At 33.3% G+C, this 14,213-nt stretch overlaps 1 protein-coding gene across 2 annotated transcripts in view; it reads right to left on the bottom strand.

Annotated features, from left to right (window-relative positions):
- Positions 1–9,898, bottom strand: part of LOC108968342 (cytochrome b reductase 1) — a 39,485-nt gene extending 29,587 nt beyond the window's left edge. Inside the window, exon 1 of one of the 2 annotated variants that reach the window (XM_018932324.1) lies at positions 9,561–9,898. Coding sequence is in view for 1 of the 2 variants with exons in the window: in XM_018932323.1 (XP_018787868.1) it covers positions 5,163–5,187 (25 nt within the window). In the remaining variant the exon portion in view is untranslated. Of the gene's footprint in view, positions 1–5,162; positions 5,359–9,560 lie in introns of those variants that run through there. The other variant, XM_018932323.1, reaches the window with a different exon arrangement.
- Positions 9,899–14,213: the final 4,315 nt, after the last annotated feature.

The following is a 14,213-nucleotide window of genomic DNA, read 5'->3' as shown; positions in this document are numbered from 1 at the left end:
TCGGCAGTGAAAGCTTTGAATAAAAATTAAGCTATTTGTAACACAATGTTTTTGTTGTTATCCCACTATGTTGACAGCGCAACCCCTTTTCAAAGCAATTAATTATTGGACGCAGTTTGTGCAAGTTCAGAGCACTTGAACCTCAATTAAAAGCATGACGCGATTAAATGTAGGACTCATAATCTAATCTCAGTTTATTTGTCATTATTGATGACACGAAAAAATTATTTGCTTAATAAGTTTTGCCATAAAATCATTAAGTGAATGATATATATATAGAGATATCTATAATTATTCTATTCTGAAAATTGGTTTTGCAAAATATATAAACCAGGGTAGTTAATTTTCGAAAACAAAACAAAAACCAACTCGTACTTTTTTTTTGTCAAATAACATGTGTACCAAGCACGGACGGACAAACGGAGAGCTAGTCAGCCGTATTTCAACTCGTCTCGTCATCCTGATCTTTTATATATACGTTTTGACAAAAAAGTACCCGGAAATTGCAAATAAAATATTTAATTATTCTTCATTATATATTAGATTTTGTCGCCCTCAAAGTAATTAACACTAGTTGTAATACACTTATGCCAACGATTTTACCAGTCCTCGAAATACTTTTCATAGGCACTTTTAGGGATAGCCTTCAGCTCTTTCGACGAATTTTGCTTTATCTCTTCGATCGACGGAAAAAGGGTTCCATAGAGCGGAAATTTCAGTTTGAGGAACAAGAAAAAATCACACGGAACCAAATCTGGTGAATACAGTGGTTTATCGATGATATTTTTTGCGTTTTTGATTTTAAATTCGGTCACAATCGTACTGTTTTTGCAAAAAAAAATCAGCTTTGTCGCGACGAGTCGAGCAAGAACGCATTTTATACCCAAAATATACGCCAAAATAATTCGAAAAGACTCCCGAGAGATGTCGAGCTCTGCTGCCATCTCTAACACACTTGTCCGGCGATTTTAAGCGCCATCATATTCTTCACTTTTTTTATTTTTTCATCAGTTGAAGTGGTTAAATGTCGTCCAGAGCGAGTCATGTCTTCAACGATCTCTCGACCCCCTCGTGAAATTTATTGCAAACTTAACTTTTTATGTCCCAAACACCATGTATTTTTTAAATATAAAATATTTTTTAAATTTAAAATACTTTTTTTCATTTTATTGATGTAATAACAAAAAATACTTTAATTTTCAATCAAACAAAAAAAAAAAATTTGAAGTCAAAATATCGACTATAATGTAAATTGTTTTTTTAAAGGCAGTATGCTTTATATTTACTAAAATCTCTACTTTTTGTTTGGCAGTTTTCATTCCTCTAAATAAGTTTTTGTAGTCACTGTAAGCTCTGAATTCGAATTTGGTTTACTGATTCTCAAACATTTTGACAATAACAGCTGTTTTGCTGACATCATAATAGCAAAAGCTTGCGCAATATGAATACGATTTGACAGCTTTCCAGTTTACTGCTCACACTGACTGTAAAAAATATTAATTTTTGGAGAATAAAACTTTCTGCCTGAAAATTCTTTAAGAAAGTTACTTATGAAACTTTCTGTTAACAGCTCAATTAATTTATTGACAGTTATCTAAGCCAAGAGATCCAATGAAGACTGTCCTGCTTGAATTAAGGTGTAATCTTCAACACAACTCACTTTACATTTCTTAAACATTATACCTTTATACAAACAGCCTTAGCTTATTGCTAAACTATCATTTAACCATCTATTGTATTACTTTCGGTTCTCACAATCCTCAACGTGTTAATGCTCAAAGCGTTACACAGCGAGTTTAGTGAACTGCGCCAAATAGGGAACGACATTTTATAACACTGTCAGGTATTCTAAGCATTAATTCATTCGTCATTGAATGCAATGTGCAATTCACAGGTCCATTTTTTATATGCTCGAATGCAGTAGGAAAATTGTGGCTTGAATACTTGTTATAATTGTAATACGTTTTGCTTTATTATTTTACTGCTAGAAAAGTGATAAAGTATAATATTTGATTTAATTATGTACATAATTATTTGTAGTTATTGTTTTTTAATATCTGCATATTCTCTAGAATCGTGTGAGTAATATTAATAATACTTTAACATTTAACCTTTGCTACGCTTTTTGCTCTGGTAACGGCATTCTGAGAAGACAAGAGTGTCCTACTTTTTACGGTATGAGCCACGCTTGAACATAATTTTTTTTTAAATTTTCGATTGGAAGCTTGACCCAGTTACTTCAATTAGGTTCCTTATCTTGCGTGTACCAAGAATGTATGCCTTAAATCAAGGCAAACAGTTTTAAAACTTTTTTATGTACTACTATTGTATTACCGCTCACAAGAAATTCGAGGCCTTTCGCTACTCTTGATTATTATACATCCCAGGCATTTGGAGTAGGGGGTTTTTGAGATTAAAAATTTTTTGAAAAGTGTGTGTGGCTCTGCCCTTTAAGCGATCAATAATATTTTTGAGATGAATAAAAAAAATAACGATAATTTTGAATCACCTCCTTTAATTGTATAATATATTACTTAATTATTAATAAAAGATCGAAAATTAAGAAGAAGAAGATTGAAAATTTGGCCCAAAGGCCACCACTCCAGATTCTGGCGTCTAGCTACCATCATCAGAGCAAAATTTTTGAACATTCCACCGATTTGCGCCCATTCTCCAATAGAAGAGAAGGAGGATATGACCAAGGATGTATCCGGCTCGAAGAGTTGAAAATCAGATCGATCATGTTGTGATAAAAGCACGATAAGTCTACAGTGTTCGAGGACTTACGCACACCCCGAGAACCTAACATCGACTCGGATCACTATCTTGTTGTAGCTAAGATACGTGCCCGCCTCTGTACAGCAAATGCCGTCCGTCAACAAACACAAGGAAATTACGACATCAAGAAGTTGCAATCACAACTGAAAGCTAAACGATTTTATATTCGACTTGCATTCCTGCACTTTGAGAGCTCTCATCAGCAACTCGGTATTAGGCAACTGTGGGGCGGCATTTCCAACTCCTTATCATACAGCTGTAAGCGATGCCATTGGTCTTCGGAAATGTCCAAAGAACAGCTGCTACGACGAAGACTGTCATGTTGCTGTGGTGACAAAGCGGACAGCCTAGGTATAATGCTAGCCTAGGATAATGCTCGTAAATTTTACGAAAAGATGCGGCAACTAACGGAAGATTTTAAGAATGGAACATACTCTTGCAGGACCCAAAATGGTGATCTAGTGGCTAATTCAGAGCATACTGAAGTTATGAAAGGACCACTTCTCCAGCCTGCTGAACGGGTTCGAAAGTGAACATCTGGAAATGCCGGAATCTTGACGGAGCAGACGTTCCATTGCTTAACCATGAAGTTCGGATATATTAGCTACTCAAATACGGCGGTGAAGAGTTGACAAGGTGCTAGCTTCTCTGCGAGATATGGTCGGATGAAAGCACGCCCGACGTTTTGCACCTAAGTGTGCTCTGTCGCAAAACGGGGACTCCCCAAATTGCGCCAATTCCCTGGTATAATTGTATCTTTAATATGGCATATAAGGTCTTATCGAGCGTAGTGTGTGAAAGATTAAAACCCACCGTCAAAAAACTGATTGGACCTTATCAATGCGGCCTTAGTCCTGGAAAATCTCATGAAATGAAGATCGACACACACAATCTCTTCGTGGATTTCAAAGCCACTTTCGACAGCATGGCTCACGCTTCACAATCAAAACTTTAAAGTTGTAGATAATTTCGTCTAAATTGGAATCAGCATTAACATGAATAATATTAGCCTTGAAATCCATCGCAGAATCCCTCTTACCCTCAGGTGGTACTTTGATCTGATTAGGTAATTGAAAAGTAAATTCGTCTCACGACGAACAAAAACCGAACTGTATAAGTCACCTCATTATCCGTCTTGCCGACCGAGTGTCCGAGGAAAGGATTTATGGTCCTTTACGCATTGGCAACGGCGAATACCACAGTCGAAGAAACGATGAGCCGTACATTGACATAGTTCAGCGAATCAAGAGACAGCGGCTGCGCTGGCTAGGTCATGTTGTCCGAATCGAAGAAAACACACCAGCTGTAAAGTTTTCCAATTAAATACCCACCAGTGGAATGTCAAATTCAATAGTATATAGAAGACAACAGTTTGAAGGAAGTTTGTATGAGACTATCTTGATATATGCGATTTCCATCTTCAAAATATATTTTATTGTCATTGCTGATATCAAGCTTTTTGGCAACAACATTCTTCATTCACTTTTCTGCGGAATTATTAAGTACCCGTGTAATATTCATTCGTTGTTATGAAGACAATTACAGAGGAAATAGCCACGAATTGCCAAGTTGACAACATTAGTCCTTCCTGTCACCACACGTCATCAGTCAAAAAACACGTACTTATGAGTGGATGAATTAAATGTATATCTACATACAAATGTATACAAGGGTGAGCCAAAAAACTAACTAAACGTTATTTTCTGTATTTTACAAACTTCGTGGCAAACTTAATCTACACTAGAGCGGGTCGATTTTCAGGGTGCCAAAAAAACGAAAAAAAGTGATGTTTTTAGGGATAACCTTCTCATGCACTTTAAAATTCTATTGATCATTTTTCGCTATCGGCAAGGTCGGACAACTATAGCACATATGAATCTCTCCTACAACTCTTTATTGAGATTTTTTAAACTTCGTCTTCCGTAGAATATTTACCGCATAAGTGATTTTATAGTAAAATAAATGGAAATGAATTATAGTAAGAAATGGACCCGCTCTAATATACACTGTTCTGGGTAAAAAAAATATACCTCAAGAAGATTTGCTCGATAAACCTTATTAGATTAGTTTCCGGCTTACCCTAATTTACATACTTATATGTATATATATTTGTATGCAAATACACATCTACAAAATATTCATTGGCACATATTTTCACATGGTTATAAACATATCTATTGTGATAAAATTTTGGTATGCAGTGCGAAGTACGTTTCATGAATTGATATTTTCTTATACATATGTACACAATGTATGTACTAGTATACGTGTATGTACATACAGTTCCACATAACTTTAATTATTTGCCAATATCATCCTATTCCATAAACAACAATACATTTCATAATTTTCCATAATTCACATTAAAATATTTGTCAACTTGCCTATAATAAATATTGGAATCTTCATTGTTGCCCCTTTCGAGCTTCAAATCCACTTGCTGCGAAAATGAAAAATTAAAATAAAGAATGTCACACAACAACCAGTTGATTAATTGCTTGCACTGGGCTTCTTTTTCAACTTTTTGCTCAACAAATCAAATCATAATCCGTTTACTCATCGCGGATTGCCCTTTGATTCACAACTGATGACGCAAAGACGCTGCAGCTAACTGAAAGGATGCGGAAGCAGCACGAAATGGCAGAGGACTTGCAAGATTTTGCTCAAAAAGCAACAATGCACATACAAACGTATGCACATATTAACAGCGAAAATTTTCTAACATATGGTGGGTGCCCTCATGCGCTACGTAGCCAGAAGCCGAAAGTAAAATTGGATGCTCGTGAGTGGCGTTGCCACTACAGTTGTAATTTTTTGCGCCATATGTTTTGTTAAAATTTTTCAAACTTATTTTTGAGCTTATTAATTTTTTTCTTCAAAAAAAAATTTATTCCATGAAATAATTAGGCATTTCCAAGCATTTATTTCCAATGTTAACCTCTGGAAGCTATTTAAATTTGTGCCGTACCCTCTTGCCCGAATAAACATATGTCATTACACAGAGCAGTTATCCAGTTGAAGCAGAGAACTTAGAGAGCGAATGTCTCATTGTTGTATATTCTCTGACTGAAGTTAATACAAGTGAGTATGTGGCTAATTCATTAAAGTGTTAAACTCTCTTCCCTCTTATTTCTACTTGCCAGTCTACATAATTTATACCAGTTGTTTGTTCGATTCACTACCCTCCAGGGTTTGCAGATTGAAGTCAACTAAAATACCTGTTAGTTGTGCTAATATAATATTTGAAGCAGTTCAGCTGAGATGCTCCTGAAATTAGAAAAGCTAATATGATATAGAACAAACGGAGTTTTTTTCGAAAAGCTATAACGATTTTTGATGCTTCTGGTCAAAACCAGATTTTATTGAGGTTCAGAGTTTTTAAGAGTCAAAAAAGCAATGTTCGAATATTTCGTTTCCTTTATAATCATGGTCTTGGTTAAACGAGTCATTTTTTTTATTAAGCAGAACCTTGCTTATACGAGAACTTTTTCAAATATTTAACTTTTTTGTTAAGCAGAATGCTCGAAAAATCACTTTGCTTCTCATATTATCTCTTCTTCAAATAAGTAAGTACTTCAATTTTTGTTTAATCATGTTCTTTTCGAAATCAATAGCACAATTCCAAAAATTAAACTCTCAATTTCGAAATACTTATAAAAGTAACAGGTGCAACAACAAAATCTCTAAAACTATGAATACTGGTTGTTTTTTCTTTAACCGCAACCACCACTTTCAATCCACTCAAACCAACATGGCAGCACTCTTCGTGAGTCAGCAGCAGAGAGCGCATTGTAAACGAAAGCATCAGTGTGTTGGCTTTTTAAGAGCGCAACCAGAACGGAAATTAACTGTGTACTCTTCAAAGCTTTTGGCCAGATAAAAGATAATGGATACGAACCATAATACTATCTCTGCTTGTACATCATACATACGTATGGTATCTACATATACATATACAGATTTGTATAGCAAGCGTGTGAACTTATCAGTGTTGTGCCATTTTGCCTAATTGGTATTGTACCTTAAAGTTCTATTGTTATAAATTATAAAAAAAAAAAAAAAAAAAAAAAAAAAAAAAAAAAAAAAAAAAAAAAAAAAAAAAAAAAAAAAAAAAAAAAAAAAACAAAAAAAAACTCAATGATAAAAGCGAAAATATCAACACGATTTTTGATTGCGAAATGTTTTTTATGGTTAATATAAATTGAATTTTTTTTTTTGTGAAAATTGATGATCCACTGCGAGTGTTTGGGTATTATTTACGTATACCTAAACACTTATCTCCATAATAACGAAATTTAAGTCGCTTGTTCCGACAACAAGAAAGTCTGCGATAAGAATGAAGATGGGAAGAAAGAAAGTATATTTAATACGATTAAAAATAAAATAATAATAAATTTAGAGAAGATAAATTTAGGTTTGTAGCTTGAGAGAAGTGTTGGAATCGAATTTAATGCTTGGTACCGAAAACAAAAATAAAGGTTGATGAAAATCTAGGAAAAAGTTTTTTTTTGTATTGAACTAGAAAAGATATTGATGAAAAATTTATAAAAATTATTAATAAAAAAATAGATGCTTTGAGGTAGTTTTTTGTACCGAAAATGGGAAAATAAATGAATTATTTGATGAAAAATCGATGAAAAAAGGATAAAAAAAAATATTTTAATAAAAATAATAATTAGCTGCAAAAATAAATGTATTATTTGACGAAGATTTAGGAAGAAGTTATCAATGAACAAATGAAGAAATGTTTTTAATGTACGAAAAAATCGGCTGCTTTTTGGTAGTATTTTGTACCGAAAATGAAAAAATATATGTTTAACTAAATATACATAGCTTAAAAACTTTTATGGAATTGAAAGAATAATGAAAAATTAAAAAAAAAAAATGGATTCGAAAAAACATAAATTATTATAGATTCAGCTTTGTACCGAAAAAGCAAACATTTAGATTCTCACGAATCAAACGGTAATACTTTGAACATTATATAGTTTTACGTAAACTTTCATATAGAGACATTTAAAATATCGTTTGAATTCTGTACCGAAAATGCAACTTATAGGTAAATACATGTGTATATATTATAATGCATTAAAAAGTTAAAATTATTGACCTATGGCAAAAAGCTGGCAAAGTTACTTATTATACTTTTTACTTTCAAAAATTTTGAGTCATTATAGATAAATCTTAGTACCGAAATGCAAGAAATTTAATTTTCACTTATAAAAAGATTCACATCAACAACTTTATACTGCCTTGGTGTTATTTAATTTTTTTTAATATTTATGCAAAACATTTTGGGTACATATTTGTACCGAGTGTGCAAACCATGAAAGACAATTTTTTTTTTTATTAAAATATTAATATTTAATTAACCATTATTTCACAGCGTATGATATACATTTACCAAACATATTTGTATAACTACATTTATTCAAACAAAAAAGTGCTGAGATTTGTACCGATAATGTTAAATTATACGTCTTTCATGTAAAATAGTTTAATATCGTTGATTTGAATATTATACAATAGTATCAACGACTTGGTATAGAATTTGTAAAAATCGTTATAAAAGTGTACCCAATTTGTACCGAAAATGTAAAAAAAAAACTAGAAATTACATGCACCGTATGTTATTTCAGTTTTCAAAGATCGAAACTATTGCTTATTATAGCAAATGCTTTGCGTAATTGTATATGAAAATGTTCAATTATCATTGTAGGAAGGATTATGTACCGATTTTTTTTTTTTTTTTTTAGTTAATGATTTTGATTTTTTACTTCACTTTAGGCGTAACAAATAAAAAAAATATTAATTTAAAAAATTACATTTTCGGTGCAAAATGACAAAGTAACTACATTTTGTACCGAAAATGCATATTTTTTTTTTATTAATGTTTTTTTATTTTTGACTTCGTTCAAAGGCGAAATTGAATGGCCTAACGACTTTGTTAGGCATATTATAAAAAACGTTTCTTATTATATGTATGTATGTATGTACATAGGTACAATTTAGTACCGAAAACGCAAACATTTTTAAAAATAAATGCTTTTTCATTCTCTACTTTATTTAAAAGCCAAAATTTGTGTTTTAAAGCCTTTATAGTATTGTTTTTTTCAAAAAATTCTCGTGCGCGATTTTGTACCGATAAAAATACAAATTTAAAAAAAATATTTTTCGTTTCTTTTTTGTCTATTTCAAAATGAAAAATTCATGTAGTTATAAAAAAAAGTTGTTAATTATTGTATCCATTTTGTACCGAAAATGTTTAAGATACAAAAATTAGTTTGCATTGTTATATTTTTTTCTTTAGAAGTTTTTTACCTTTGCCAAAATTGTATAGGATTTACTCGAATTGCACAAAAATAACCTTGTGATCAACTCTTTGTCTCTACTTAAGCCAGCAAATTATATTTGCAACAATTTAGCGTTACCCACAAATCCGAATAAACACAGCCATTCACTTAGCTTCGTGATTTTTTTATCTAAAACCTAATAACAACAGACATACATTCATATATAACGCATGATTATTGCATTAAATTGTATACATATGTATATATGTATGTATGTATGTATGTATGTACGGCCTTTTATATGAAAACACACAGCACTGCCTGCGATTGCTCAACAGCGTTTATATGGGCAATTAGATCTGCAAACCGCAAGTTTGTGCCTCCAAAGTAATCGACGTGGCTGCATTCTAATTAGTTCACTGTCATGAAAAACTATATACTCAACTAGATGTGCTATACAAAAAAAAAAAAAAAACAAAAAAGACTTACCGCAAGTGTGATTCTGTCGTTGTTGACCAAAGTGCAGGTATCTCTTACAATTGTCTTCCAGCTGTTAACCACGAAACGCGCACACACTCACACTACACCGTTTATGTATTTGCACTATTTGTTGTTGTTGGACTTGAGTTACTTAATATCACAATGCAACTAATTACTGACCGATCAGAGTTACAAACAATCAGCGAAAATTAAAATAAATATCACAAAAAGAAAAACAACACCAAAATATATTTGGTAAAAGTACAAAATAATTCGGGAGAGACTGTAAGACCGTGGCCAGCGAGCACAACCAAATGATTCTGACGAATGTGCTGTGAGGCGAACGCCGCACGCAACTAAAAGCAATGAGTGTTGGGGCTGGTGGCTGGTGGCTGGTGGCGCTGAGGTGCGGTGTTGGAGGCAAACTTCGCGGCCGCTCTTTGCTTGGCGCTGTGCTGTTCTGTACTTATTTCCCTTCTGTTGTCTTTTATACAATACAAATACACACATATATATGTACATTAAAATATTTAACTTTTTTTTTATACATACCAAAGTAGATTTGTAGTCATGTGTGTGTATGTATCTATGAGAATTTGTCGAAATTTCGCTCAGACGCTCGAGTTAGCTGCAGCACTAACTTTGTTTTGCTTTTGCCTTTATTCAAGCCGCGCAGCCCAATTCGCTGACAACGAAAAAATACTCATTTAATTGGCCGTGCGCGGGTGGACGATCTGCGCAAACAGTGGCTGCTTTTACAGGCAGCCGGGAGTTTACCGCTATAAAGAAACTGTTTGATAGCGGCTCTCTTGTAAATATTTAGCAAAGAAGTGTGAGTGGTATACACAGTTTTTGCCAGCTATGAAAGTGTTAGTGATTGTTGGTACAAATCATCAATAGCTAGCACAAGTCCATAACCGTTTAGTCTTTCATAGTCAAAGAGTGTCTTTCTTAGACTTAAAGTTTATATAAAAAGCTTGAAAGGCTTTATAGTAAAGACTTTAGTATGAAAGAAACCATAGTTCTCTTCCTTATTCATAACTCTCACTGAGAAGGCTGGTGTGCATTGATGCTATCAGCCGCGTTTCATTTTGGACCACTGTCTGTTTACAGCTGGATTTTTCTGAAGATATCCAACTCGCATATGCGAGATCGTTCAGTGGGAACTGCATGTAAACTGAAATCTGTTGAGAAAAAATTGTATGGAAAAGATTTGTTACACTCAGATTTAGTAAATTAAGCTTGTCACGAGGTTCGTAACACCTCGAAGGAAATGACGGAGACCCCATAAAGTATACCGCTTTAGCCATATCTGACTGTCAGTCCGTCTCTCTGACTGTATATACGCGAACTAGTCTTTGAGATAGTTCTTAACACATCGATCTCGAATTACACCCTCCTCTGTTGCTCCCCAAGACACTGCTTATTTTTCAGAAGCACCCGGAGCATTATGGCATTAACTGCCATTCAAAGTGACTAATCAAAATCAACATGTCGGCGGTGGTATAAGACTTTTTGAACTTGACAAATTAGGCTCAATCCGCTAAAGAAATTTTTGTTTGGTGGTAATGTAGAAAGGTGCAACGATAGGTTTATTGCGGAAACTTTTTTATGGCCGAACTTAGTAGGTTTGTTGTTGATTGTCATAATTTCTTGAAATAATCGAATCTCCTAACTTTGCTCGCAATAATTCGATTATTGCACTTGTTGTGTGGCACATAGCGCCGTCTTGTTGAAGCCAGATGTTGTCAGGATCAACTTCTTTCAATTTCGGCCATAAAAATTTGGTTATCATCGACCTATACCGCTTTAATGACAATATCGGTCATTATATGATTCCACTCGGCCAAAAACCACTGGGCCACCAAATTGTCATTTTAGGTGAATGTAATGGTTGTTCATAAATTATTCATAAATTTTCTTCGCACCAGTATTGACTGGTTTGTTTATTTACCGCACCACTTATATGAAAGTGGGCCTCATCGGAGAAGATGATTTTCTTAAAAAAAAAATCGTTATCGTTTTAAAGTTGTTCCAAGGCAATATTAGCCATTCACGGTGAGCCAATGGCTTCAGTTCTTGAGTGAGAATAATTTTATATTATCCGAACGCCGCAGGTTTTGGTTTGAGTCAGTCACAATTTTTAACAACATCTTGAAATCGACAAAATGCGGTCTATAGCAGTACTTGCCTGAACGCCAGCAATATTTTCATTACTTCGAGGAGTTCTCGTCTTATTGACCTTTGCACAATATGCAAAAAAAAAAAAAAAAATTTAAATGAATAGCGAGCACAGGTAGACGATTAATACGACCATAAAGTGACAAAAGCTTACGAAAAGTTTCAATTGGAGAATGTCTCTGCTTCAATGGGTATGTAAATAAGCAACATTTCCGCATTTGGAAGGAAGAGCAATCGGAAGATATTCAAGGGTTGCCACTTCATCCAGAAAAAACAACGGTTTAGTGTTGTTTTTGGGCCGGTGGAATCATCGGTACATATTTCTTCAAAACTGATGCCTATTTGATGCTTGAAATTGAAGCTTGTGATCTCGGCGATATTTGTTTTCAACAATACAGCGCCACTTCCCACACATCGCATCCAATTAATGGATCAAACGACAAAACAGAGATACTTTCACGTTTTGGGCCAGTCGATTGGCCACCGATATCGTGTGATATCACACTGTTAGAGTTTTTGCTTTTGTTCTTTCAAACGACAACAAACATTCCCCATTAAATAAGTAATTCTGCGTTTTTTCTTATAAAAAAGTCTTTTTTTTTAGCATATGGTACATTTTATTACATACGTACATATTATGACTCATCAACGAGTTCTCAGTTGTTATGGGCAGCTGATCAGTTATCACTGTCGACTATAAGAGAAAGTCTTGTTCTTTTAATGCAATCACTGCGAGACCAATTGTTCACTGATAATGTGTAGCTCATGCTGTTACCGTCTGGCATGATGAAGAATCAATGCGAATAATATAATAAAAATATTTTTGTACATAATAATAATAAWACTCACAAATGCATATACATAGGTATGTAGGTATTTTCTATATATTTATACATTTTTGTATCGAACAAGAAGTATTGTTTGATTATATTACACTTGCACACAGTCTGTGTGGTATAAGCTTGCATGCATATGTATGAACAGTAAAACACAATTGCTTCTACTTTTTGTAAAAATGCGGGCAATTTTGAACTCACAAGTGAACAAAGGAATTCACTTAATTCTGCAATTAAAGTTATATATGTATGTTTGCAAAAGTCAATATGCAAACTAAGCTTGTACACATTAGTAGTATATGTATATGTATGTATGTAGCTGCATTTACTTTTACACATAGTACATATAGTATGTATATCAAGCAAAAATTCTGAAACGAATTTTTTGAGCTGCCAACTCCTGGGCTGAGATTAATGCATCGTTAAAATATATAATTATGTATGTATATGATGATGATTCGGATCGTCATTTTAATATCAAAAAGTTTGCGCTCTCTTTGAATTTTCGCAAAGTACTACTTGGGGTAGAGTGCCAAGAATACATAACCAAAGTGTCTTGTAAGTTCATACATACATATGTACACACATACATACATATCAAAATTTTATACTTGCAATTGACTCTTATTTGTTAGCTTCTGTTAGCAACTTCACACTTCATTATGTCCCATAATTACTCAATAGGGTTTAAATCGGGCGAGCTTAAGCCCAACGACGACTGAACAGTGTTCAACGCAATTTCATACAAAAATCAATAATTTCTTGGGACCTACTAGAAATGTTTTTAAATTTACAATTATATAGCTGAATTTAATCTACAAATGTGGTGGTGCATTTTTATTGACCGCAAGTGTATGTAGTAACTTTTTGCATAATAATAAATACAATTGCATATATGTATGTATGTATGTACTTTTAAAAAGTGGAATAGATAACATTGTCGTGTCTTACAGTTAACTGCAATTTGAAAAGTGAAAATAGTGTGCCTCATGCCTAATGACAAAATAATATATTCAATCGGGAAATAGTTTCTTAAATGGAAAATATTGAACTTAAAAAGTGTAATAATTAGTTATATTAGCTGAATTACATCTGTGGAAAGAATAACCGTATTAATGATGCATTTATGAAATGTGGAAAAATTGGACGAGCAAAACATTATTCAAAGGAAAAAGTATTGTGCGCCAAAAATTTGGAAGAAAATAGTCATAATCAAAGGGAAATCGCAAAAATATTAAATAGGTGCCAAAAATTTGTTTTAGGCATTAATAAAATCTCCGAAATATATGAAATGGAACCCCGACACATACCGATGTTTGACAGATGTATGCATTTTACATAAATATATTGGGGTTTCTTAGTTCATTTTGGGTATTCTGCGTAATTTGTCCCTCAGAATATTCGAAATATCAAATATTTGCTTCTAGCGAGTTAAAAAAAAAAATATTATTTGCTTACAGAAACCAAACCAGACCACTCATGGTTAATTTGCAACAAATGAGTTTGTAAGCGAAATCACTCATACGCCGTGTCTACAAGGAATTAAGGACACATCAACTGAAACAAATGGCGTTTAAGTTGTCAAATATACAATAAGTAGTGAGAGCACATTTGGTGGCAAATAATATTATGTTAGTGTATATAT

This window comes from Bactrocera latifrons, unplaced genomic scaffold, assembly GCF_001853355.1.
Source record: "Bactrocera latifrons isolate USDA-ARS-PBARC rearing strain unplaced genomic scaffold, ASM185335v1 scaffold_21, whole genome shotgun sequence".
NCBI lineage: Eukaryota > Metazoa > Arthropoda > Insecta > Diptera > Tephritidae > Bactrocera > Bactrocera latifrons.
The sequence above is the reverse complement of the archived record's forward strand: the minus strand, read 5'-3'. Positions and strand labels throughout refer to the sequence as shown.